The sequence below is a fragment of the Dermacentor silvarum genome, chromosome 1 (genome assembly GCF_013339745.2).
Source record: "Dermacentor silvarum isolate Dsil-2018 chromosome 1, BIME_Dsil_1.4, whole genome shotgun sequence".
NCBI lineage: Eukaryota > Metazoa > Arthropoda > Arachnida > Ixodida > Ixodidae > Dermacentor > Dermacentor silvarum.
In genome coordinates this window covers 159,440,448-159,468,318 of record NC_051154.1, presented here as the reverse complement: position 1 = coordinate 159,468,318, position 27,871 = coordinate 159,440,448, and the positions used below count along the sequence as shown (strand labels likewise).

The 27,871-nt window shown below is 49.8% G+C and overlaps 1 protein-coding gene across 1 annotated transcript; it reads right to left on the bottom strand.

Moving 5' to 3' along the window:
- Positions 1 to 1,144: 1,144 nt before the first annotated feature.
- LOC119436301 (uncharacterized) lies at positions 1,145 to 19,699 on the bottom strand. The gene is made up of 3 exons (XM_037703115.2): positions 19,602 to 19,699; positions 16,548 to 17,302; positions 1,145 to 2,509 (listed from the first exon to the last, which is right to left on the bottom strand). The coding sequence occupies exons 1-3, from the start codon at positions 19,613 to 19,615 to the stop codon at positions 1,932 to 1,934; spliced, it is 1,347 nt and encodes a 448-aa protein (XP_037559043.1). The 5' UTR covers positions 19,616 to 19,699; the 3' UTR covers positions 1,145 to 1,931.
- Between the last annotated feature and the right edge of the window lie 8,172 nt (positions 19,700 to 27,871).

Genomic DNA, 27,871 nt, shown 5'->3' with positions numbered 1-27,871 from the left:
AAACGTGGCTGTTTCGCTATAATTCTGAAGCTGCACAGCAGTCCCTGCAGTGGCAGCACTATATTTATCTGCGGTAAAAGAAAGTCGGAGCTCAGAAATCAGCCGGGAATGTTATGGGTACAGTTTGGGGGGATACAGGATATTACTGACAGACTATTTCTAGCAAGCTCGTTCGTACAGTGAACGCAGAATACTAACGGAACTTACTGTTTCTATTAACGGATGTTTTAAAGAGCGAGCGAAGCGGGAAGTTGCAAAAATTATTCTCTTTTGGCAGGACAAACGCCCAGCACACCGAGCTGCAAAAACAATGGTTCGTTTGAGCAAACTATAGGCTTCAAATGCATCGACCGCCCACCTTACTCACCCGATCTTGCTCCACGTATTCAACGTGAAGAGCTTCAAAAAAATTTTTTTTTCGAGTGATTTTGAGGTTATAGCTGCGGCGGAACCAGCAATAACGTTGCTGGTTCCGCCGCATTGTACTGAAGCACTGTGCGAATTGCGTCACGCTTTTGGGAGATAGTGTGAAATATGAAATGGACAAGGTTTTGTGGAGGATTCTGCATGGTCAGGCCGAACACTTCTGAGCAACCCGGTACTCATGCATAATAATCTTTAAAAAAAGAATTCTTACAGCGCGATTGGAAGGCAATGAGGCCACCAAGCCTATCCATTACTTCCACTTCAATAATCTGATAAGCCGGTTACACCTTTTCCCGACAGTGATGGTCTTACAAACATCTGGCTGACAAGCGCAGAGCCAGAAATCGAGATTAAGGAAGCCACAATTATTCTTGTCGACAGCGTTGCGATGCTTCATCAGCGGATCGTTCACACATCTACCTACACGCAATCATGCATTAGCAACTTGCCCAAATCACTACGCTTGCGTCACGGGGCACATACCGAGTAACTTACCTTTCCGCTGGTGACCCTTGCTTCGACCTATAAAGACTAGGGGAAATGAAGTCACAGGCAACCAACTTATAAAACATACCGCCCATCCGACGGGGATACTTACTTCAGCCAGGGAGGCACCGGAGACCAGGATTTCTCAGCAGCTGCCATAGTGAGCAAATGCCCCGGATAGCCAGCAGCGGTGGCGTCACGCGCGGCCATCTTAAGAACAGTGCACGCACGCTGACTTGCAAAATATGTCTTTATAACACAAATAAACACACACTTCAATGGAGTAGAGCAATGGACGGAATGCCTCTTCTTCATTTTATGCCGACATATAGAAAGCGCGACATCGCGGCGACAAATTAGTTGAGAACGTTACTAAAGTGAGAAAGCACTTTACAACATGTGACATCCATGGTGGCGTGACTCATGGTAAAGCAGACACTGCACTTTTGATGTGGCAGATGAGTTCAGTAGCCGGTGAGAAACGCAAAGGGGGCGAGAAGTGACTTCGCTCCGTTAGCAGAACGTCAGTGACCACGTCTGCTTCAGAGAATTTCAAGTAAGCTACAGCTAAACAGTCGTTGCTCTTCGACACGAGTCCTTTGCGTCTGCCGTGACATTCTTCGCACGGCCGCTGGGCCTTTTCTTGACAAAGGGCCGGTCAAAACAGACGAACACAAATAAAATAAACTCAAAACACGGAGACAGGTGAAGGTAGCCTGCAACGTCCATGGCTCCCACTAACACACGTTGTCTGTCCATGTGCGCTGGTCCCCCGTTGGCTAGCATGAACCGTGTGAATGGTATAAACAGAATCTCTGCTGCCTAAAGGGCCCTGAAAAAACGCGGCGCCCGGACTCCGAGGCCGCCATAATGCAACGATCTCGTCTTGTGCAGCGTGCAGGGCCCTCGCGGGATGCACGGGTGAGGTTAAAACAAAGAAGAAAGGCGCCCACAGTCTTTACGGGCATCACAAAAGAGCGGATGGAATGTTGTGCGGAGAGTCAAGAGTACAGCCCGCGTCACGAGCCCGCCGGCGGCTCGCTGCTGCTGCTGTTGAGGTTCACGCTCGACGTGGAGTTGTTGTTGTTGAAGAGAGACGCGAGCACGCTCATGAGACGCAACTCGTGGTCCATCTCCTCGCGACGCATGCGCTCGAGCCGCTCGAGCTCCTCATGACGCAGCCGCTCGAGCAGGTCCAGCTCGAGCCGCATGCGCTTGTGCTCCAACTCGACGAACTTGTCGATGCCGCGCGTGATGAGGTCGGTAAGCGTCGAGGCGGCCAACGTGGGCGGCGAGGGCGCGTCGGGCAGCTTGCGCTTGAGCGCCGCCCGCGGGCCACCCGCGCCGGCGGCCGGGAACCGCGCCCCGTCCCCGGGCTCGGCGGTCGTCGTCGTGATGGTGGGGAAATTGTCGGCTGGGAAGCGCAGCGCCGTGGCGCACTCGACGGGCGGCGAGCCGGGCGAGCGGCTGTAGTCGAGGCCCTGGGCCCCGCCGCCGCCCGTGCTACCAGCCGCACTGCCACCTCCGCCACGGAAGAACCCCTGGGCGCGCTCGTCGTTGCCGTTGCCCTCAGCCGGTGGCGCCGAGCAGCCCGGTCCTGCGAGAGAGCCATTGTTGAGCTGCAGGGCCAACAACCTCCGCTGCCCTCGCGGGAGCGCCCGAGCGCGTCGCCCGGGCCCGCTCCGCTCGGCAGCCGCCCCCCCGCGCGGAAGGCCCTAATGGACGCCGCTCGGACGCGCGCCCCGGAGGGCCCCCCCGAGGGGAAGCCCCCAAACTCGTCGCGGCCGCTGACTCAGGGACAGACCGCACGACAGGCCCAAGGCCCGGCACGCCGGTCGCCCCAATAAAACCTGTTTCCAGGCTGCAGCCACCGAGCCAAACTGCGGCGCTCGAACATTCTCGAAGCGCCGGCATTTTTTTTTCCTCCCCGGGACACTCACGATGACGCTACTTGGCGACCCACAAGGCTCGGTAACGCCACTGGGCAGAGAGGAGGGGGAAACGAGCGCGCGAGGGGGGGGCGCCAGACCAACGGCGACGCCTGCCAAACTGCACCGGGGCCCTGGACGCCACGCGAGAAGCGCTTCGAAGGGCAGCCGCCGGCGCTTCCTCCTCCGCACAGCCCTCATCGCGACAGCCACGTCGAAAGCCTTTATAACGACGACCACTGATGCGGGGCAAGAGTTAGAGGTGCTCCAATTGCCAAAATTTCCTATCGAATACGAATATTCTAACATTTTTCGAATAATATGCCGAGCTTTCCTTCATTATTTTTAATTTTTTCATTTTGCAAATAAGGTTAGACTAGCAAAAGACAATAAAAAAGGATGACACATATTTTGTAGGAATCCGTTTTCGATTCTTGTCTATTAAATGAATGGTTACAAAATAATGCTCCAGGCAAATGAGGTAAATCAATGTATTTGCGCGCAACCACGCTAAAGGTGAACAAGCGACAGGCAACTTGTTAGCGAGCACAACTAAAACAATGAAACACATTACTTACCAGCTACCTGCATCTCTCACAAACTGGCGTTGGTTACAATAAAGTACACAAAATACCGTTATTTTCACTTAAAAAAAAAAAAAAAAAACTTAGCGCAACCAGGCATCGCGTTAGTGATGCAAACGTGACGCCGGGTTACCGCTAAGGCACCGCTTTTTTTTTTCTTCTTTCTTTTTTTCGGGGGGGGGGGGGGGGGCAGTCAAAGTTTGCTTACGGGAAACTATGAACAGGAGCTGCACGATAAGCCTTTCCTACTGAGCTGTATAGCAGCAAACAGCAGGCGCTTGAAGTTGTCACTAAGCAGTCACCATTTGTACGGACTTTGCCTCATTCACGCTCTAGTCTATAATCTAATATTCGAAAACATATAGTCATGCTCCAAATCGAAGTTTAAATAAATATTATATTCGTATCGGAAATTTCATATATTCGCAGACCTCTAAGAAAAGCACCGACCTACTGAAAAAGAATCAACATCGCATCTGAATAATTAATGCAGTGAGCAAAGCGCGGTGTCTGGTCGGGTTGATAAGCTTTAATCTTGAGGCTATTTCGTTATTTCCAAGCGTGAACAGACTTCCGCCTCTACACTAAAGACACAGCTAAGAGCTTAGCAAAGTAATGTGATCTGAAAAGGAAGAAACATTTAAATGAGCCTTGCCAACTCCACATTTGAAATCCACCATATGTAGACAAATGAAGAGTTCCGAACAACTCACTAGAGCGTAAATCGTGCAGACCTGAGGTGCACAAATACCGGATTGTTTCGTTATTGAACAATAAAATACGGAGAGGGAAGAAGCGCTAGAGACAATGATCTGACGGCCACACTAAGAACAAAACAAAGACAACGGCCACAACGCACGCCAGCGCTAAAGGCAGTTAGAGCGCTAGCGATATATGCTGCCACAGCAATGCTTATCACGTTTTATTTTTGGCTGCGATTTACATTCATGCACTCATTTCTCGCTCTCGCCCCCTCCCTCCGTCCCTCCTTTAACTAGATCATTTTCCCCCTTTATTTTTGTCTTTACCCAAGAACATGGTAGCAAACCGGACGCCTTGCTGGTTAACCTACCTGCCTTTCCACTTTCTATTCCCTTGTTGAGCATAAATACCGAAGTGTACGTAGAAATAATGCTCGTCGACACTTCGACTCAAGGTTTCATGGCCATGAAGCAGCTACGCACCTAACAAACTGCGCCAAATAAAGAAAAAGGGAGGTAGGGGTGATACTGCTTTCAGAACGGTACTCTAGCATGTTATCAACAGATGGCATGATTATATAATTACTCTTCTTCCTTTCGCAATCAATGATTTATTCCTTCCAAGTCCATCACTGCCCAGAATTGCTAAGAGGAAAAGTCCCCAGCTTTTGCTTCCGCAGTCGCGCATTCATGCCTATATAAAGCTATCAAATTTTGAAATACCCAATTGCTGTCGTCGTTTCCACAGAGCAGCATGACCAAAGTTCTAGAAAAATTTTGAAAACGTAGGAAGAGAAATTTTTTGAACTTTTGCCTCGAGTATGCCATACATTTTGAAAGCCAGTGACATAGTACTACAAGTTTCATGCTTATCTAAACTAAGGCCTTTTGATATTTTATTTCTAGTCGCATTGCCCACCTACTCCGAAACTGCAGAGAACCTACAGTATCCTACTCGGCATATAAGCTGCGTTAGATTTAAGAGCGCAGAACGTCTGTTTCGTGATGGCACTTTGCCATGGCAGAAGAGACACCTTGGCTGCCTGGTGCAGAGACAGTGGGAAGATATACCTCCAGGAAGATGCATCACCAAACGAGAGTAAAAGACATGCGATACAAGCAACGAGTACACGTATGTTCGTCATAGAAAAAAAATAATAAGCCAGAAAGCCTAAATCGACACATTCTGGTAATCGAGCCACCCCCGTAGCTTTACAACAGAACTCCAAGCTCGTTAGTGAGTCGCAGGCTATACAAGATGCTACTGAAACCGTCGTCAACTAGCCAACGTCAACAAGGCCCACGGTGACTCACTCAACGCAGTTAAGCCTTTTAAACAAGCTACCAATGCGCTCCGCGCTTGTGAACAGAATCATAGACATAACAAGTCGTCAAGTGTTACCACCACATTCCACTGGCTGTAGGATGATTGTCAGAACCAGCCCAATATTGCCCTTGCAAGGACGAAATACCCGCGCCATCCGAAATCCCGCCTATTCCGTTTCTTTCTGATCCCCACTTCGTTCTCATTACCTAAAATATATCCTCTGCTCTAAACTAGCTAGACAGAAGATCTTTCTCGTTAGTCAATATCTTGGGACCATACATATCACAGCGGCAGAAGACCACAAAATCACTGCTGCATTTTCTGAAGGCAACCGGATTGATCGACCGTCTGTGATGCAGCGCCGAGAATGTCACAACGTCGGCGACATCGACACTGGACTATCTCTGTTTTATTTTTTAGTTTATTTGAGACGCACAGTACATCTTTCCCACCCCTTTCCCCAGGGTGGGGTAGCCAATCGGGCCCAGTCCTTGTTAACCTCCCGGCCTTTCATTTGCTGTCCTCTCTCTCCCTCTCTAGGGTTACACATGTGCCCTAATCACCCGTGCATCTGCACCATTATCTGCAATCATTCTATAACTCCTCTCTTTGGATACTTCGGGCCGAGGCGGCCCTTAGACCGGCCACTACTTGTACCTTAAGCCCACAGTGCGATGACGATGTCACATGTCCGAAGTGTTACTGCGTGTGCAACTGATGCGCATCATCTGCTTCGGTAATGCCATGGGACAAACAGTATACGCGGAAAAGCACAAGGCTCCTCTATGAAAGCTGCAACGTCTTCCTTATTTGTTTTTCCTGTTTGTGGTCAGCTTATATTAGACTAGGTACTTAAGGCTATAGGGTTAGAAAAATTATTAACCTAACGACTAAAACCCAACTCTAGCGATGATTTGTAGTCGACACGTTTTATAAGTCACTCGCGCAGAACCTGCACGATTATTTTCTCTATCTGCTCAATTTGGGAGCCAAGAGAAGGACAAGTATAGCAGCTGTTATTTCCATGGGGATGAATTAAATTGGGTGTTTCAACGCCCTGAGACGGCAGAACAGGTGTTGAGAGACAATATAGTTGGAGGGAGGAGCTCCGAATTAATTTTCTCTACCTGAGGTCTCTTTTTAACGTGTCCTCAAAGCACGGTACGCCCCCATCGAAACGCAGCAGCCGTGGCCGGGAACGAACCCAAGACCTCGTGCTCAGCAGCGCGGCAGTTCCCATCGGGATCATCCAGTCGTACCATACTACACTCCGACGGCAGATACGAGTCGAGTAAGACAACAACCGACATGTAATTTTTTTACGCGTTTTCCCTCGAATATGAAGCTTGAAGAGACACGCCTCGATCGGCCGAGACATTATGAACACATCGGCCGCAACGGTGGCTGCGACATTCTGCTCCGAGGTAGCAAGCGGTAGCATTCCAAATTGGAATCGCGGACAGTGCCAAATGCTGCACATGTGGTGTTGAGGAAACCACCAGACATCTATGTGCCTGCCCCAGATACGAAGGTGACAGGAGTGCCCTTCGGACGGCTTTGGGGCACTTAGACGACATGCCTTTTACGGAGATCTTGGGCCCGTGGCCTCGGGCGTCTGCTATGTACAGGGCTACAAAGGCGCTGCTGCGTTTTTTTAGGTGCACCGGCCTGTATGGCAGCCTGTGACTAACTCAGCGATGAACGCTTGACTGTGTAACTGTGCAGGGTGTGAACTTCTCTCTTCGTTCTACTTTTTCAATCCCCTTTCCCAGTGCGGGGTAGCCTACCTGGCTCAGCCTGGTTAACCTCCCTGCCTTTCCCTTATGACTTATTTCTCTCACACACACACACACACACACACTCCACGTGTAGTTTTGGAAGTAAAATTCCTACCATTAAAGATATTACCACGTCATCGGACGCTCGTTGTGCAGCGTGCGCGCGTAAACGAGTGCTGGTAAAGCTACAATGGCACAGAGGGCTTGCGGGGCAAACGTTCTCGACGAATTGAGAAATATGACACAGGACACCGGTCAATGCGCTAAACGTCGTGGCGTACACTCCTTAGCGTAAATTTCCTGGGGACGCAGGAGTGCCCGGGGCTCCCCGTGCCGCTCCCTGTACGGCCTTTGGAACAACGCGTAGAGGCTTTATTATTTGCGCATAGGACAACGCTTACACGCCCCTTTCTGCGCCTTCCTAGAGTTCTAAGACCGGATCTCTATACGGGTGTTTTAAACATTTTCCATTGCTCGTGATTAGTAAATGTTTCTGTGTTATTCAAAAAAAAAAAAAATCCACGGTGCGCCGTTCCACGGTATATGGACGCAGTGCAACTAAAGGGAAACTACTATGGACCTGCGGAAGGGGCGTGTGGCCGGAAACAAGAACCGACGAAACGCACAGTTTCCCAGTGCTTGCAAAATGCCGAGGAAAATGCACCAGACTATAATACCAGCGTTCATACCCACCGCGATGACGGTTTAACTAAAGGGCCCGCTAAGACACAGACCGCAAGCGTCATTAAAGACTTTTAATCTATAATTTATAGCTCCACTAGCTGATTCGTGATGCTAAACTCGGCGCACCCACAGTGGTGTTAGCTCCATGGACTAAGAAAACACGCGCCTACATGTCAAAGAAAGCAGACCGACCTGTGCCTTTCCTGAAATTATTTTTATCTCTCCCTCTTCTCTTTAACATATACTGCAACTGCGAATAGGTCATGAAGCCTCACGTAGCGCATATTAATACAATGAATGAATGAATGAATGAATGAATGAATGAATGAATGAATGAAAATAACACGCCCTTGGAAAGCCTGACTGCCATTCACGAGGGTGCCGATTCTCAGAAAGGGACTTACGACTACATGAACAGCGTGTGATAACACTGAGGACAGTTCTCGTGCACTCGACTTTATCCTTTTTTTTTTCCCCTGGGGTGCCAGACCAGAATCGATACATGCCGATGTTTCGTTCACTTTCTTTCCTACCGCACGTACATTTACGCAGCAGTCAGAGAACTGCATACTTCTACCACCTACACATATATTTTGTTGTGCAAGAGGTCTCCCACGAGAGACGGCCACCCTTTTGCACAGTCTCGCCCACTGTTTCTACACATCAGCTCGACGGCGAAACCAAAGGCTGGGCATTGTCATTGTGCTCTTGCTGAAACGTCATGAGAGATGTGGCACACTTTTTGTATGTGTCATTCAAGGATGAGCGTAAAATTTCGGTGCGCAACCCGAGAAAGTGGACAGCTTTGAAACGGCAGCGTCCCCGATGGTTCAAGAATGGTGAGGCGCATCGTTGCACGTGTATCGTTAAAATCATTTTACTTGTGCGATAATGCCCTTTTTTGATCGACTGCAGCACGAATTTCGGGCGGAGAAAAGGCCGGAAAAGGGCTATTTTCTGCAACAAACAAACCAACTTGCACTGCGAAACGAAAATCGTTTCACCCTTTCGCACATTACATACAGTGAAAATGTTGACGGTGACTGCTGCCGATAAAGCTCATTGGCGTGGGCTAAGATTTTAATTCGATGCGCAATGTGAACGAATGGTCCAGGGGCGGAAACACGAAACCGAAGCCAAGAGTTTCCAGGTCCTGCTTACGGCCAATAGGGCAACGAAAAGCAATACCCGATTTCTACATTTGTACAGTCACACGCAAGCCAGCACATGTGAAGCGAGCTTCATTTCAGAGGAGAGTACCACATAAAATTAGAATGGACCTCGTTTCTGAACTCTCTCCATAAATTGAACTAGAAAATCTCGTGAACAATAAACGGAGCTACCTTCATGACACAATATGTGAATAGTTCCCTTGATCCTACTTTATCCTCTACGGTGCACGTTAAGAAATCCCGGGTTGTCAAATTTTAATGCGGAGAGCTCCACTACCATGTCCCTCATAGCGCACTGAGCATTTCTCGGGACGCTACTTGAACGAAAGAACTCCTTCGTCGCCGTTCGGCGTGTGGACCGTATGAGCCAGTATTTCAAGATCGTCTCCTCATATGAAGCGACCGGTCGTCGAGGAGTGCCAGCGCTGTCGCGAGCGACCGTCTCTGGTTGCTGTAGCAATGGCAATGACGAAGGAAATGTTAGATGGTTTTCTCGACGCTGAAATTGTCAGGCAGCACTGTCGACTATTTCGACGCGGCACACTCCCGTACCCGTGTATTTTTTTCCCCCTCTCCTCTGTGCCGTGTGCTTTTACTTTTTACCCGTATGTCTCCCCCCTACCCCAGTGCAGGGTAGCAAACTGGATTCTTCTCTTCCGCTTAGCCTCCCTGCTTTTCGAATCTCATTGCCGTCTCTGTTTCGGAAATTTAAATCCCATAATTCGATTTTGAACGTGCAAGAGTCTGCTAATTTAGTGTATACACTGCACAGGCCCCGAGTCCACGCCGCTGACATAACACAAACCTGGTGCACTTTCGTACGAACAACGCTGTACAGACACGTTATTAACGAACAGTCCGATAACTTTGATATGCAACGTTTAATGGCGTCATATCGAAGACTGCAGAAGACCCGCGCACACAAGACCTAAGGGAGCACGCATAAACGTATGGATAAAGATCACAGATTTAGTTTTCGGCTGTAGAAGCCAAGGCCAGAGCACTGTCAGATCCATGCGGGCGCGGTAGCAATGCTAGGCTGCTCATCGCCGGTCTTCTTGCGTTGACGTTACAACTGGCGTCGGTCAGCAGCTGTCGTAGTGGTATTGGTTTAACGCTTTTGTGCTTCGGGCGTGGAGACGGGCGCCCGCGCCCCTACTCGCTAATAGGTTTGCTGACAAATTGAAATATCTGCCTAATTTGGTTAATCTAAAAGCACAGCTTAATCCTTCGCCACGTCTCCGTGAATATTGAATCATGCTACAGATGGCGCCTTGTTACTGCAACAGCCTACATCTATCCTCGACATTACAAAGCATCACAACAAGATGTTTTCTTCAGCTGTACGCAGCATGGCGCATCCGTCATAATTGGCAGTAAAGGGGCTCGAATTATCAATCCGTTCATTACTGCCCGACTAGATATGGTCAGTGTCGTTAAAATTGGTGCGGTGATCGATTATCGACTGGACTTAACGTACCAAAGGGACACCTAGACTACAAAAGACGTCGCAATTGATGGCCCCAGAATAATTTCGCCCACAAAGGGAAGGGTACTTTAATGTATAAGTAATATCAATACGCAGGTGTTTCTGTATTCTGCCCAAACAGTTAAATGTTTGCGCTGCTACCACGTCAAGTGGTGAAGCGCAAACGGCTGCGCAAAGCGGCTGCTACCACGGCAAGTGGCGCAGATTACCGTGGTTCAGATTACCACACATGTAACTGAGATCAGCGTTTTCACTGGTCACAATATGCCTCACAAGCTACCGCATTTGTTCGTAGTTCGTGTCCATGCGGAAATGTGTCATACTGCTCTTCGTGTGTGTGGACTGTCAAAGAGTTGCTCTAAGTGACAAACGTTGCGACAACGCCAGCTTGCAATACGGCTGCATTTATAGCACTCTTAATTGTTCTTGTCAAGCGATTTGGTTTAACGGCACCTGCAGCGATGTTTTTCATATACTCAAAGTATAGCGCCCGTTTAACCTTAACAATACAAAGTGTTGATAACGTGGCTTATTTCCCAAATTTCAAGTGGTCACATAATTAGTTTCACTTTGCCTTACTTAGCTTACTCAGACAAACTGGTGGTTCTATGTTTGAGCCACCGATATTATTCTGGGCTATGACAGAAATCAACGTCCCAAAGCAACACACGAAGTGCGAGAGTCGCCGTAGAAGGGGGCTCCCGTATAAATTTCGACCAGCTGGAGTTGTTTAACGTGCGCCCGAAGTGCGGTACACGTGCGTTCTTGCAATCTGCTCCCATCGAAGTTTGGTTGCCGCGGTCGGGAATCAAACCCACGAGCTCAGCAGCAGAACGCCATAACCACTGAGCCACCGCTGAGTGTCCATTTACACGTGTTTCAGCGCACTGTACGCACATAAAGTATGGACGAGTGTAATTCCTTGGCTAGCCTTCGGCAAAATGTAGGATGATAGCCTAAACATTTGACAACTATCTGCAAACGTGGGACTTACGTTCAGTCCTGCCGCGGCCGGTCGTTTCAAATGCAAGCACTCGAAACGCACTTGGGATACATTTTTTTTTTTTTTTATGGAATGAATGATACATTAGGAAAATGCGTTATAGAACAATGACACGGACGTATATCACTGCTTTCGTCGAGTGCATTTTCCCTCACAGCTCACTGCAACAGTAATTACACACGCGCGCGCGCGCACACACACACACACACACACACACAAAGATGGGATTAGTGAACGGACCATTTGCGCAGTTCAATAAAGGCGGCTGCTTTCCAACAAGACACTATTATCCATACACCCACTTCTCCATTTATTTCAAACAAGACCCACCCCTCCCCCCCCCCCCCTCCCGAGAGGGGAATATCATCTGGTCTCCATAAGTAGATTCACCTGCTATACACGCCTAGCTATACTCCCCCCCCCCCCCCCCACCCCAACTTTTTTTTGTTGTTGTTATTGTTAACTTCCCTGCCTATTTAAGAGGTTACACGGTGGGAGAGGGGTCTCTTGAATGGGAACCCTACACCTTTTCACAGAGCGTTGAGTAGACGCCGTCATATTCGAGACTGGAATGTGTGCATGCTGCTTCTGACTGTACTGAGGAGAGGAAGAGAGGGAAAGAGAGAGTGAGATAGCCATTATATAGACCCGCTGTCTACCCTGTACTAAAATAAACAGCAGGAAACAGGTAGACCGGGGTCTCGAACGCGTTTCCCACAGTCCAACAAGCACGTGCGTGGTCAACAGGTGCGAAATAGTTAAAGCTCGAACATAAAATTTCAGGGTTCATTCTTGAAAATGCAGTCCGTGGACGAGTGTTTTCGGCTGGAAAACAGCTTTTCACGGCAATCGATTACCAGTTTTCCCAATTGCGACAGCAGAAACAAATTGTTTACATTGAAATTTAATTTCATTCGATACATAACACAGGTCGGGCGGCGTTGCGACGGCTCTCGTACCAACGCAGCCGACGCCGGTCGCGTGGGTGGATTAAGCTCTAACTTCGCGGGGAATGAGGCAAACAGCTTTGACCAAGCTTTGTTATCGTACAGAAAAGCTGCTGGCCGTACGGACGGTGAATATTATCGACTGGTAAAATTCAGCAGGCGTACTACTTGTCCATGTGGCCTACCCGCATCATCCGCACAGCTAATTTGGAAATGTGACAGGCTGTACTGGTGATATCCCTAAATATTCGCCTGGACCACAGTCGGTTTGGAATGCGTGAACAGCCGTGCTCCTGATTTGCCAGCGCGACTGCGCCCACCCGCCACAAGCAGCTGTACTTTCCGCAGGACACGGCCACATTTTCCCCTAGAACGGCAGTTGGCGTCGAGATTAATGCGCAGCGTGTCCTATCAAAGACGCATGGTGGCTTTAGCTAGTTGGTTACACCTACTGATTTTGAGAAACAGCGCGAACAACGACACGGGCTGGAGGGTTTACGAACACACATTGCTGTGTGTGTAGCAAACCCTCCAGTTTGTGCATGTCATTGTCGCGCTCTTTAGGTCCTTAAAATCGGCATTCATCTGCTCGATTGATTGTGTTGTGGCATTGTCACCAACACAAAAATGCTAGTGACAACATTGCTGTTGTCAACACAGCAGCGCAATCGTATGTGCACGAAATAACTGCTTCTGACGAAGAGTCGCACACAAAAACGATGCGCAGCAGTTTTTGGAACAAGTGGGAAGGGAAGAGTTGTGTTACTATTGCCATGGCTCGGATCACCTTTTTTTCTCTTTCATATAAAATCGGCATTCGTGTCTTCAGTTAAATACACAATAAAATGCATTTCAATAGAACACTTAACGCGCACAATATGGTTGGCAAACTAAATCGCAAGAGCCGGTAGGATAGAAAAAAGGCAGCAGGCAACATACTTTCCCTATGTTTTACTTCCTTTACGTGTACTTTAATCTGGCAAACGAACTTCAAGATAACCAAGACGAGTAGTGGCGCGATTCTGGTTACAGACAGCTGGCAAAAACCACCTGCAGCATTAATGCAACACAACCACCAACACAACGCGTTCTGCGAGAAAACGGCAGGCAAGGGACATTAAGCTAACCTGAGATATATCTCACACTCTTAATTTTTGCATATTATTCCAGTCCCAAGAGACCTGATGCATTGGCAAGAGGCCTTTGGTTTTCGTTTTGCTTAATAAACGTTTCAACAACAAAAACCAACCTGGGGTAGTGTTGCCAGCGACATTCCATTCAAAACTAAGTCTAGTGATGTATTCTGTCGAGAATCAATGTCCTAAGGCTCAAACGACGAAAAGTAACACGCGACCAATTCTGAACATTCGTGGTACTTTATTAAACTACCACTGCTAGAAACATTTACCTTATAAGCAAATAAATCCCGCTCGTACATATTCACACATAGAGATAAAAAGAAAGTGAAAACTGGATCCAGGACGCAATGGACAAAATTATTAGCGCGGAAGACGATCATTAGCGCGAATAGCAAACAGCAGCGACATCTTTGAGGGAAGAGCTTACCATCTCAACTCGTGCTATCGCTCGGTCACGCATGATCACGTCTTTCTCGCAACGATTAATCTGCGGCACCACCTGTTACAAGGTAACGAGCGCGCTCAGCCTGACAGTCACTCATGCCAAGTCAGACGATGGCGATATGAAAGATTCAAAAGTACGGGGAAGGAATCAAATGGACTACTGGAAAGAAATTTGCTAGGGTCGTATGCACGTGATAGCCTAAGGCGCAAGACTGCAAGGTAACTGCAGCTTTTTTTTTTTTTTTTTTCGCCCAGGTTTAGTGGTGAAACTAAACTCGTCCGCATTCAAGTCTCGCCTGTACCAGGCGAGACTTGAATGCGGACGATTCGACAGTGGTACCTTATGCAACAGCCCCTAGACTGGCTAGTCTATAGGTGGTGCTGCCGCAACACCCCCTAGACTGGCTAGTCTATAGGGGGTGCTGCCTAATGGGAATCATACGTTCCTTCTCGGTGAGGGAAGAACGCACCCATGTGGGGGACCTACAAGATGAAATTTTTTGAAATAGTGCTCGGAAAGCCTTCGTACTTGTGCTTCTTCCCTGGGAGAACGGCACTTACAGGGCGGGACATAGTATGTAAGCACCAGTTTTGTTTGCAAAAAAGCCTTTATGGGCAGCCGACTTTTAGAATTATACACATACTACAGTTATCACTGCACGGCCCGTTTGAAAACATGACACAATACCTTCAAGATCAGAACACGCGCCAAGTTTTCGATCGCTATCAAGCCATACAAGCCGCGTGAAGGCGACCATCTACGTGAAGCAGAGGATTTAACGTCAAGCAAACGTCCGTTCGTTCACCTCAAGCCATGTAGTCTGCCGACGCTGTTTTTACGGAGCCGGTGTTAATTTTCACAAGCGGTTAAATTCAAAATTCTGCCACATTTATTATGTATTACTGGTGATGAAGGCTGCTTTGTCCGTACGTTAATGTAGCAGCGCAAAGATTGTAGGGGTAGTTTTGGAACCTGGTATGCAGCCCTGTGTTTCAACCTTGCGTTTGCAACTCACCCCAATGATGCCATAAAATCAGTTACACATCCAGTCGCACCCAAGGTTCCCGATTTTCATAACAAAACGTTGTATTCTTGATTCTGCGGCGGCATGAATCAACAGCCATTCGTTAATGTTATCAATTACCTCATGCGTTAGGAATTTCACGAAAACAGCCACCTTCATCAATGTTCTCGCGAAACGCGCCGATACCGCATCGCTGTAGTCTTAAGAGACAACGGCAAGCAGTTTCACGCTCGTCTTCGCCATCGAATCATGTGCACTGCAGGCAGAAGCGATGGACAGAAACAGTACGACGACTGGCGCTGCGTACAAACAGCATCACGCGGCACACATCGCTGGCAAAGGCAGCCGAAGAAAAAAGAACGCACGACCAGTTTGCGGTAAACCCAGAAAGGCTCCCGATGATAACAAGCGACCCAGAACCCTGGGGCGAGGAGCCAAGGCGGCCGCTCGGCGCGCACCCTGGGATGCTGATGCTATCGGCTGCGCGAGAGAAGGCGGACCCCTCACCACAAAAGCAGTCTTTCCCTGCACTTCGAGCTGTTTCGACTACGAGCGAGCCATCTCGAAGCACAATCGTGGTAGCAAACAAATCGCAATAATACATACAGTCGTTAACGTGTCGGATAACTACTCGGCTCTAAACGCATACACACGATGACAGCACTGGGCGGAGTATCAAGGTCTACACGGAGTAATGAGAAAACACGCTTCAAAACGAAATATTACACGCTGGCTGCTGCCAGTTTAGCGCCGCGGATAGTAGCGTCACTCGTTCCCCACGCTACACAGCTGAGATAACACCAGTATACATAAACATTGCAACGTGCGAAGCTGCCATCGCGCGGCGTCGGAAGTGACGCAGGCCACACAAAACAAAACGGCGTGATCGCTCTCAAAGGCGGCATGTTTCGGAATCGACAAACAAAACGGCGTGATCGCTCTCACGGTGGGCATGTTTCGGAATCGACGACGGGGCCGGGGAAAGCGTCCCGGGCCAGGCGGCGCTTTCGCCAGCCCCGAGCCCCGCGGCGGGGAGCGGCCACGTGCGGATCCGAAACCTGTGCCGGAATGTGTGCGGGGGGGGAGGGCGGTCGCGGGCTCTGCGAGGAGGGGCTCTCTTCTACGAACGCGGGTCGGCGGCGGCAGGTGCCCGGGCCTGCGGGCACCTGTCGGCGGCGGCGCGCGCAGCGTGGGCCCGCGACCTGGCAGGTCGTCGCCACTCGCCGGAACCGGTTCTCGGGGCCGCGGCCCAGTTGCGGCCGCCCGAGGGGCCGCTCGGCCGGGGGGCCCGGACCCGCAACATGGCGCCTGGGAGCGAGTCCAAGGCCGCGCCCGGCAACCGGTTCCGTCGCGCCGCGGCCCGGGCGCGCCGCCCGTTTCCTGGTCGCGCCCCAAGGCCGCATTCCGTACTCACCGTCCTCCATGTAGTTTGTCTCGGAGTCCGTGCCGGCGAATTCCTCGGAACCCATGCTTTCGTCCACCTCGCTCTTGATGAAGAGCGAGCCGCCTTTAGAGCCCTGCGCAAGCACGGTGGCCAGCGCGTCGTGGTAGGTGGCGATCTTCTTGCTGCGCTTGCCGTACTTGTACTCCTTGCGTAGTCGCTTCATCTTCTCCTTGACCTGGAGCGCGGTACGCAGGTAGCCCAGGCTGCGCATCTGCGCCGCCATGCTCTCGTACACCTTGTTGTTTCGTGACGTCCCATCGAGCAGGTCTCGATCCGCAGCCCAGATGCGGATCAGCTCGTACGTCTCCTGGTCGCTCCACGTGAGTCCCGCCATGCCTTCGACAGCCGCCAGCTCGCGGCTCGGCCCCGCCAACCTTGAGCGGGCAGGGTTCAAGGAACTCGGGCCGCCGCCGCCTCCGCTGATAGCTGGGCCCGGACTGCTCGCTCCGACGCTGGGACTCCGCGCCGCTGCGCCATACGCAGCCCAACCCGAGCCAACGGGGACACTGACGGCGGCGACCACGCGTCCGCCGGCCGCGAGCTCCGCGCTCGCCACCGCGAGAGAGGAGGTCTCCAGCCCGCCGCCGGAAGACGCACGTGACGACCACCGCCGGCTCCTTGCGCGGACTCGGCCCCGCCGACCACTTGCCAGGCGGCGCTCGGGTGCCGCCGACAACCTGTTGCTGCGGCGCGCCTTTTGAACGGGGCTGCTGCTGCTCGGCCACCTGCACGCGCGCTCATCACGGGTTGATTTTTTTTACGTTAAAGAACGCTGGCTACCTACGTTTTCTTTTATTTATTTAATGTGAGACAACCTCAGGTTCGCTTCTGTATCACTATCAAATCTTTTGTCAAACAAAAAATTGAACGTAGCTAAAATGGCGAAATATGTCTCCTGGTGAAAAATACAGTCACCGTACTGTGCATGGGGGATAGTTTATTGCTAGTAACTTCCCCTCTTTATTGATCGGTCTACGTCCCTCAGGACTCGCTACAGAAATCAGCATATTTGCAGGCACTCATGGAAAATCAGAGGTAATTTAAAAAAATGCAGGATTGTTCACGGGACAGTGGAGAGTAAACAAATCAAGTGCCTACGGTCCCTGGTGGATGCTGAGTGTGCGCCTCGGCCCACATGGCGTTACTTCAGCTGTCACCATTAATGGAGCGCACCGCCTCACCTGATGAGTTCTAATGGTGGGCATGAAAGTGGGCTTATTATGCTGCACATGACATTGTCAGGTAAACTCATTCGAGCAGGAGAAATGTCCCCCGTGGAGGCGCTTGAAAAATTAGTAAAATAAACGCATGGAAGGCTTAAGGCGTTAATCTTTTGAAAGTGAGGTTCGTGAAGTGGAACCGCAACCAATTAATTACGGCTACTCACGCATTCAAATACCACCTTAACCTGTTCTCAAGAAACAAGGGGCTCAAGTGTGCCGAGTTGGAGTGAGATGCTCGAGTATCGAGCATTTCCGTGCCATACAAGCATTGTCACACGGAACATCGTTGAGGTTAGCATTCGGCTAAGGATTCGTTGGTAACGGAGCTGCATAGTTTCAATCACGTTTCTTTCTGGGCTCTTGCGCCGACACAAAGGTACTCGACTATACTGAAAAATTATAGATTCATACATCACCGCATGGTTAGGCATTCACGTACGTAGCACATTCCCGTACAATTAAACCATTCGAACAGCTCTGTAACGGGCTCATAATCGTCAAGAGAAAGTAAACTGTTTCTTACATTCGTTGCACTGACAGCTCAGTTCACTTGAATGTGTGCCGAAAAAATAGCATGATATGCCAAATTTCACTGCCCTCTACAGCTATCAGAAGTAGCTTGCCCCCGTACAAATTTCACTGCCCCCTACAGTTATCAAAATATTGATAAACATCCGTTTTCAGTTTTACGTCCGCCCCGTTAGACAGATTGCTTAATGTTCAAACTAAGTATTGAAGTTAAACAAGAAAAACTCACCAAATAACGACGTCACAACTCGAGTTTGAACGATGCACCCACGTAATGCTTAGAAGAACAACGAACCGCGGAAAAGAGGAGCCGCATTCGCAGTTTAAAGAAACTGGCACCGCGCAGTGCACAGTGAAAGCAAAGACGCATCCCGGCACTTTGGCATTTGCTTTGTCCTCAAATACTGGCCACGTTCTTTGTGCTACCTGTCGGCATGCTCCGCAGGGGTGAACGACGGGCCCCTCCTCTCGAAAGTGTTGCCCCGATACCCTCGCCCTTCTCCCGAACTGCTGTCGCTTTGTGGTGTAAAGCGCCTAGGGGCTGCCACAGACGAACGAAGGGAGTTGGCTTTCTCGGAAGGATCGTGCACTTGACACTGAAAAGTTCTGCACGCGGCCTGGCTAGGGTGCCTCGATGTGCGCTCTACCGCTTGGCAGGAGGGCCCTGCCGCGAGACGCAGCAAGTGTGCTTTCAAACACGACGACCGTGATTAGGCAAAAACTTGCATCAGGCCACGCAGACAACTTACGCAAGGCGCTAGCAGGACGTGCCGGCTTCCGTTCTCAAAAAGCATGAGTCGTGATAGACTGCAACTGATTGAAGTTACTCTTTTGGAGTGTTTCGCTGCTTCAACAGAGCGTTGCTGCTGCTAAATTGTTCTACATTTAAGGCTCGCAGCTTTGCGTTGCCGCCGAAATCCATTCTCTCATCGGACTCTGTTCCTCCCTGCCGGTCCCCGCTGAGGCGCTTAAGAACGCAATCGGTGTCATTACATAACTGTGGCGCAACTGTGCCTCGAACTCATTTCTACAGAATCGACACGTTTTATTTATTTTAAACGCAACAAAGCGAGGCAACAAGTTGGATAAACGCCTTGAGCGCCGCGATGTCGCGCGAGCAACGACCGAAGGACTGTCGATGCCTCCACGTGATGAGTCACATAAGCAACCCGCCCAACAACCGAACGGCGTCACGGGGCCTTGGCCGCTCGCGTATCAGCGCAGGCTCCAGCTTCCGCGACAACTGCACGTTCAAGTGAAATGCTGTACTGACCTTATACTAGCCATGCGCGACAGTCAATGGTCGCTGTCGGTGCTACAGCGCAGTCGCGGCCAGATGAGAGCGGCCGCCTACGCAGCCGCGAATGCCGTCCACACGACATGCACGCGTGGTTTCCGCCTCGTGCATGCGAGGGCGGTGGTGGTATCGGCCGCACGCTATCTCCAAGCTCCCTCAAGAGATAGCGCGGATATAGTCTGTGGTAAGCTGTGCTGATTACGCGCGCTAGGCTATTTACGCTTGATGCGCAATTTTCGCAGCATGTTTCCGAGGTCTTTCCGCGCACACGACTGTGCGAAGCATTTTGCCGGTGGGTAAATTTATTCACGAGCAGAAAGCTTCGTTACCGCACGGTAAGTTGTCGAGATACAAAAGGCGAAAAGCTTCACGCACGTGTCTCTCCTGCTTGAGAGACACGTGCGTCGCGGTTTGCCCGTAAAAATTTTCACGTGGGTAAAATGCTTCTGGTATCGATCATAAATACTGTTTACCTGTGTCGTACACCGCATAAGATACGCTGAACACACATCACAAGATACGCTGAATGGTTGGCATGGACACCATGTTTGCATAAAGGGGGCTGTATGGCGTTGTATCAGTAGTTGATACCTAAACAAGCGAAAAATGTGAAGCAGAGCACAAGTAGCCTAGTGTCCCGTATTTTGCTCCACATGTAATCGCTGGGGAACAGCACCTAGGTGAACACTGCTCCGTAAGCATTGTTGCGGTTCGTGCCATTGCTGCTTTGTTCAAATTGATCGGGGAGGATGATCGTTTGTTTGTGATTGCAAAGTAGCATTAAACTCACTCTCGAACGCGACCAAGTGAACATTTATGTAGCCAGGTACAAGTCGGCTCACAGATGTCCTCAGCATGCAACAATTATAAAAGCAGACCTTTCAGAATATTACAGAATGCATAATAACCAAAGTGCACCATATCAAGGCGCTTGCTAATAGCCATCCGGGTGCGGAGATCCCGACTGGCACTGTTCGTGCCATAAATAAATAAGAGGGACAAGGCTCCTAACATTCTACGTACGGATTTCTTGACTCGCCAGTCCGCTGTATGCGAAAACTAAGCCTTCCACTGTGTGCCTTCTCACCCTAACACACACCCGGACACATAAATGTTCGTTCTGTCCATTCAGCGACAAGAAATAAATTTTAACCGGCGCAAGTGCTTTTGACGTACAGTTCCTGACGTACATTTCTGTTGAAAATATTTTAAATCTGTCAATATTCGAAAGCAAAATGACATGCGGAGTCAACCAGTGTCAACGCCTATCTGGCGAGTTTTCATTTCCACCCTCATCCACCCAATGCTACGAGCCCCAGTGAAGCATTGTTCGCGACTTTGTCAGCGTGTTTAATTTCTGCGATTAATTTTACAGCTTTTTAAATAATTTGTCATCCCCGACATACTGCAGTAGGCAAGTCAGCGCAAAGCCGCGTGGCCGTGTACCACTACAGCAATTCACTGAAACGTTCGCCTACCGAAGCGCATTAAACGTATCGAACCACGGACGGGCTCTCCCGAAAACACCGTGGCCGAAACAAGCATGTCGTCGAGACTCCTACGCTCTTTTGTGTGCAAAGTCAAACCGCCACGCACGAGGCTTCTCGTCCGTGGCAGGTGACAGGCACAAAGGCAGATGACACGTTGACTCCACCGTATCACCACTGTCCAGCTGCCACTGCGTTCGCCAGGAACAGGGTGCTGTCAAGCAGCATGTGCACGCATTGACCGAAGGCACGAATTTCACCGAAAAAGAGAGACGTTTGGGGGCAGCGCCCACGTGCTGATCTAAGAGAGAGAGAGAGGCCCCGAGCAGAGCCACATACAACGGCCAGCGCCGGTGGCACGTAGGCCAGTCCCGCGGCCGAGCCCTGGCCCTCGCGAGAGAAACAGGTCCCGGGAACAAAAGGACGCTCCGGGGGCCGCCGAGTTCCACCCCCTTCCCCCATTTTACTGTCGTCTTGTTGTAGCGCGGCCTCGAGGCAAATTACCGTGCCGCCGGCCGGCTAGGACTTCGGCCACGGGAGCGGAGCGCGACACTGGCGGCGCGCGCGCACCTTCCAAGAACGCGGGGGCGAGAAGGGAGGTGGTGGTGGGCAGGCTGCGGCACATGGTGCGCCTTCCGCCCATTAGCTCACAGCGAGCTTCTCCGTGCCGATAAAAAGAAAAACATATGGTGTCGTTGGATTGTTCATTAATAAAATGCATTGAACACTCATGTGCACGTTAGATAAAATGGAAGCCAACTGTACTGAAGGTTCCGACGAAATATACACTTGTGAAATTATTATTACGGCTGTTTCAATGACGGAAGTTTTGTTTCGCACACTTTTTGCTACATATGATCTCAGCGGTGTGCATTGTGAAACTGAGACAGGACACCGTTTCACGTTCACTCATTGATGCTACCCTCCGAGAATCGGAAGGCGCGTGGATGGAGGGGCTTCAGTTTCTACGATCTCCGCGACCTTGCCCACTCGAAGGTAGCGTAGCTGCTGCCAGACATGTGGCTGCAGGCTGATCGGTCCATAGCGTGAACACGAGGAGTAGTCAGAGCTTTATCCCTACCACATGGCTCGGCGCGAAGGCAGAACTGCCCAAAGGCACGTGAATTTTTCTCCCAGCCTTGAACGCTTAAGCATGCTTTCGGTCTCCCAAAACGTAAGGGCACCACTCGGGGCCGCGCGTACATACACTCGAAGATAATCTTTATTTTCACGCGAAGTCGTGGAAAGACAGCACAAAGCATACGGGTGGGCTCTTTGACGAGAAATCATGGCAACCGCCTTGGTTCTCATTGTTCAAAATGGGGGTGTGGATCGTTAATCCGAGAAATAGAGACCACAAATCTCACCAAGTTTATGAAGCTTGAACCGAAACCGAACGTTAACGGAACACACGAATGAATTGTGGATTTTAACGCTCCGAAACTGCACAGTGGGCTATGAGTAGCGAAGGGCTCCAAATCAGTCTTGACCAGCTGGGGTTCTCTAACGTGCGCGTAAACTTGCACGAGCGTTTTGGCATTCCGCCCCCATCGAAATACAGCCGCCACTGTCGGGATGCGAACCCGTGTCATTGTGCTCAGCAGCAAACCGCCATGGCCACTGAAAAAGGGGGCTGCTGAATTAACACCAAATAACGTTTACCACTTCGAAATAAAACGGTTATACATAGTCAAGACATATCGCTCTTGTCAAAAGTCTCTCTGTATTGCTTCACATTAAAAAATTGCAGCGCTCTACTGAGAAACAAGACGAAGGATGCAGACGACTTACTTGTTGCGACTCGCAGATGGTTCAAAATTTTTTTTTCTCACCTTGTTGCAGAAGGGGTGGGGTGTATGTTCTTACGAGACTTTCAGGCGCTGCCCTGCGGGCGCATGCGATGACCAGAATTAGCTAGTGCTAATCCCATAACATTCTATCGCATTTATCATTAAACAGGCGGCTAGCTCCGAACGTACGACATTATTTTATACGACTTGAAAAAGTTTCGTTCTTTTTTTTTTTCTTGAGTCGTTAGTGCTGTACGTTGAAGACGGTAGGGCAGTATAGCTTTGTCGCTTCCTACGACGCTAAATAAATGTTGTATTTATGGTGCCTAGCATCCAAAAACAACACAAGGGGTTTGAGAGACGCCGTATTGAAGAGTTCCGGTTTAGTATTGAACACCGGGGCTTCTTTACCGTGCAACCAAAGCTCGGTACACGACCGCTTATGCATTTCGATTCCGCTACCTCGTGGTCAGCAGCAGAACGTCGTATGTACAGTCGCGAGACAAAGTTTGGAGACCACGGCATCAGCAAAAGATTTAAATATACTCAAGCGCAGCTCCGGGGCCTCGAACTGGCTTAATACGTTGTTTTGGTCCAGCCCGTGCACGAAGGCGTGCGCTCTTGATTTCAGCCGGAATGCCCAGGCTGCGAAGAAAAAAAATAAAAAAATAAAACCATGGCACGTTTGGTCCACAAACTTTTGCTCGCGACTGTACCCGTCATCTGCTCAGCGGTGATACACCAAGTTTTGACAACAAAATAACGTAAGGTAACCACGGAACCATTCAGAAGCCGACACTTCGTTAAAGACTGTGATGCTGCAATGTGGTAACGTTAATTTGCACCGCGTTTTGGTTATGTATACTCTGTAATGCGCAGTACTGCTGAAACAGCTAACGAAGCTGCTTCATCACGTTTCATACATCTTCATCTGTGAAACGCACGTCTGCGGGATTACCAAGACACCCGTCAGAATGTTTCCCCCCTAGCAGATACTAATCCGGTGGGTTCTCTCGGCAGCGGCCACATGTATAATGTATCCTTCCTTTCCCTCCATTACTGGCTTACCATCAACATTTGTTACGAATAGTTGAATCCATGGTATAAAAGCTCGCTGGACAGAACCAACTCTTTTTTTTTTTTTTACATATTCCCTCTTAGGGGAGCCCGGACAAAAGTTCGCCACTTTTATTTCGGACAAGCGTTTATTCGTTCAAAGTAGGTTAGTTCAGTCTTCCCAAGACTAACAAGTTCAGTGAAAATGAGTGTAACTATTGTCCATTTGACTCCCAGCGCGCACAGCCCCGTAGTCGCGATTAGAACAAGCAACTCTTCTCGCGCAGCTCTCCTAAACAGGCAGATTTTTGGGGGCATGTTTATGCACAATTTCAATTTTTGAAATAAAGTGTGGCACGGTTAGCCCGAATAGAATTTCGCTGTAATTTGCTGCTCTACAAAGCCCCCTTCCCTCTCATACACGCTATTCGCAACTTGCATGGCGCAAGCTGAGTCCTTTGTGTGTTGCAGTTCCTCCCAGATAGGTTTTGCAGCCTGGAAAGTGAAAAGTCCTAGCTCGAGAAAAATCTTGAGTGAGAATGCACCGGTTCATATTAAATACTTATAGCATGGAATATTAAATGCTACAAGCAATGCCTGCCGCTTCGCCTGCATGAGAGCGCTCTGTTGAGAGCATGTCGTACGCACAAAAAAAAATAATAATAATAAGGCCACGCATGCGACATTGTAAAGTGCGAAAAGTAATTGGAGGCGTGCTTAGTAGAAGAGTAGCAAAACCTGCAGGGTAGCTTTCTTGCTCTGTGAAAATTCATGCACTATGGCGGCGCAACGCGTCCTCTGTGCAAATGTTAGGTGTAATGTAGTGTCTGTTGGCGCGTGCTCGACTTCTGGAGACGCTTGCCATACTAGTCCCTCCAGTAACTGTTTCGCGCCCTTTGAATTCCGTTATTTCCTCTGGAATGGCACTGTCGCCACCTGCTTCTGGCGCGCAGCACAAACGTTTGCAGAAGCCGGACACGAGTGAAGCTAGGATGCGCAGCGCCGCCATCGTGCGTGAACGTTCGCAGTGCAGGAAAGCTGCCTTGCAGGTTTTACACTGTGAGCCGTCAGACTGGGCCCGTTGTGCAGCAGCGCTTCTACTGCGGCGCCCTACTGCAAAAGCGGCTCAGGAAGCATCTGTGAAATAGAGGACTCAAACAAGATTTTGGAAATGAACCCCCCCCAAAAAAAAAAATAAATAAAAGAAGAAAACGCGTTTCTTAAAAAATACTATCTTTGGTCTACAATTTTATAATTGACACTTTTCATGTAATGATATTATTTGAGAGGTTGATTAATTATTTAAGACTAAATATGTAATTAGGCTGAATGCAAAAAAAAGAACAACCTGAGTATCTCCAAGCGACGACAAACAGCATTACCTTGGTTCTGTGCAGCTACGTGCTATTTGCATACTTTTAAATCTTGGTGCATGATAGTTGGGACACCCTGTACATGTATCATGCTTGTTTATCCACAGCAGTGATCGCTGTGTTGAGCAATGCCATCGGCGTCATACAGGAGGAGAGCGTGGACAAAGCATAGTGATTTAAAGTCTACTAGACTTGAAATGCGTGAAAACAATGCCGGTGGCTGACACAAATATTTCATAACGACTGGCGGTTAGATATTTCGGGGTTGCATTCAGTTTGACCGTACACAAGCATGCACTCTTATGTTCTAATTCCCACTCCAAGTCATCAGATAGTGAGAATATGTTCCATTTCACGCTGTCAATTCACAGACGCCGGTTCTCTCCGTCTAGTACAAACCACTACAGCCAAAAAATTGGAGGACGCTTAAGCTTCGCCTTTAAAAGTGGAACGCGATAGCATTCAAAGATCCCTGACTGCTTCCCGGCAACTGCAGCTTATGTAACTGTAATGTCTACCGGGAAACGCTATGCACGAAAGCGAGCTTTCTGGTAGAAACGCGGCCACTTGCGTGTACCGATCCCGTACGTACGCACAGCCGCGCCAAAAAAAAAAAAAAAAAAAAGAGACATCATTTTCAAGTTTCTGTTATTGTTTCGCACTTTTCATGATGAATTCTGAGAAGATTTGACATAAAGGCATGCGCTGTCGGTGTTTTGTTTTATGACATTTGTTTCCGGGCTGTCATTCTCAAAATTCCAAGGAATAACTTTGTCAAGACTGTAAGACAAGGTATGAGCAACTTTACTGAAATAATTGTGTGGCAATATATAACCCGCATATACCGCATGTCATATGGTAAAATATATATAGAGATTTTCGCTCGTCCGCCGACACCGGATTTTCTGCGACACGGGGAACGTTATCGCGTTAAAATAGTTCCCAATTGATAAAAAGCCGCGGCTGGTGATGCATGTCGCATGTTTGCGCCTCCAAGAGAACTTTCTCCGCACTGTAGTTACCACTGCACCGAAAGGGTACACCGTGCACGTAAATTTCACGGATAACGAGCTGAAACATCTCCAAATCGTTCCGCAGCACGCGACGGTAAAGGTACGTCCACACTAGCGACAAAAACGCGCGCGACACGCCGCGCGCGGCGAGCGATGCTGTCGCGCGCGGCAAGATTCACGAAAAGCGGCAGCAACGCGCGGCAAACGCTCGAATGGGTGCGAGACCCATTTTTTGCGGCAGCCGCAAAACAAGCACCAATCAGAAGCGAGCTGCGCAGTTGTGGCGCCACCTGTCGCACAAGCAAAGAATCATAATGCATGGGCTCTGAGATCGAACAGTGACGCGCACGCCGTAAAATCTCAGAGGCCATGTCCAGTCAAGGGGGCTGTTTTTGTTAAGCCTTCCCACACCGCCACCGAGACGTCGACGAAGAATTCGTCTCGCAATGGAGGCGTTTTTGGAAACCGTTCGCGGATATGCGTGCCTCTATGACAAATCGAACGTCGATTTTAAGGACAAGGAGCTGTGTGCCAACCGCTGGCACATGCGGGAAAGCAGAGTGTGCACCCTGGCTCTCAGTGTCCCTGTACCGCCATATAGGGCGCACCCAAAACTTTCTCGTCCGCTTTCTGGCACGTCGACGTTGCACAAGTAAAGAACAAATAAGTATTATAGTGTTCACAGTCACCATTAGCTCCGCGTCCGTATCCGACATGGCTGAGCGTGGCCGCAGTGGCGCAAAGAAACACAGACACTTCCAATGGAACACGAAACCGGCAGAACGGAGAGCGCGTTGTCGCGAGAAGTATCGAATGGAACGAGACAACGCGGCACTCCACGCGCCGTTGCCGCGTGCCGCAAAACGCGAGTGTGGACTTGCCCGCGCGAGTCTGCCGCGCGGGCGCTTGCCGCGTGCGGCGTGTCGAGCGCGTTTTTGTCGCTAGTGTGGACGTACCTTAACACATTCAAGCAGCGCCGCGCCGGCTCGCAGTAGCCAGAGAGGAGGAAAGGCTCGCTGCGCGCCCTTTCCTCCTTGCCCGATGACTATCTGCTTGAAAACGCAGCAGTCACGAATTCCACAAAGGTCGATCCTGTCATGGGAAAGAGGCGCCTCCGTCATGTGACATTTGCTAATCGTCCACAAAATGCATTCCTGGCTGCCTCAGCTTATGGGAAAGAGCATTGTCGATGTCAATATGCTTACTTCGCTCTCTCTCTCTCTCTCTCTCTCTCTCTCTCTGTGCGTGCGAGGAATACGTTGGCTTCATTAGCCTGGCTAAGCTTCCTTTGTTCACCCACTGGTCGTCACTTTGTACATACATACGTGTGTTTGCTGTGGGCGTGCCGCGCCCCCAGAGAAACGCAGCCAGCGCGCGCCTATGTATTGTTCCAACATAACTACAATTTCTGCTGCGCTTTGCGGGAAGAGACGCACGAGCGGCGTCCAGATCGATTGTACCTGCCAGATATCGGTGTGCACGTATTGGAGGCAGGTGGAGGCGAAGGGAAGTTGCGTGTTCACTTCA

Bases quoted from the DNA above. Each gene is read 5' to 3' on its own strand.
- LOC119436301 (XM_037703115.2), bottom strand. The intron at 2,510-16,547 runs GTGAGTACGGAA...GCTCTCTCGCAG, and splicing joins GACAAACTACATGGAGGACG to GACCGGGCTGCTCGGCGCCA.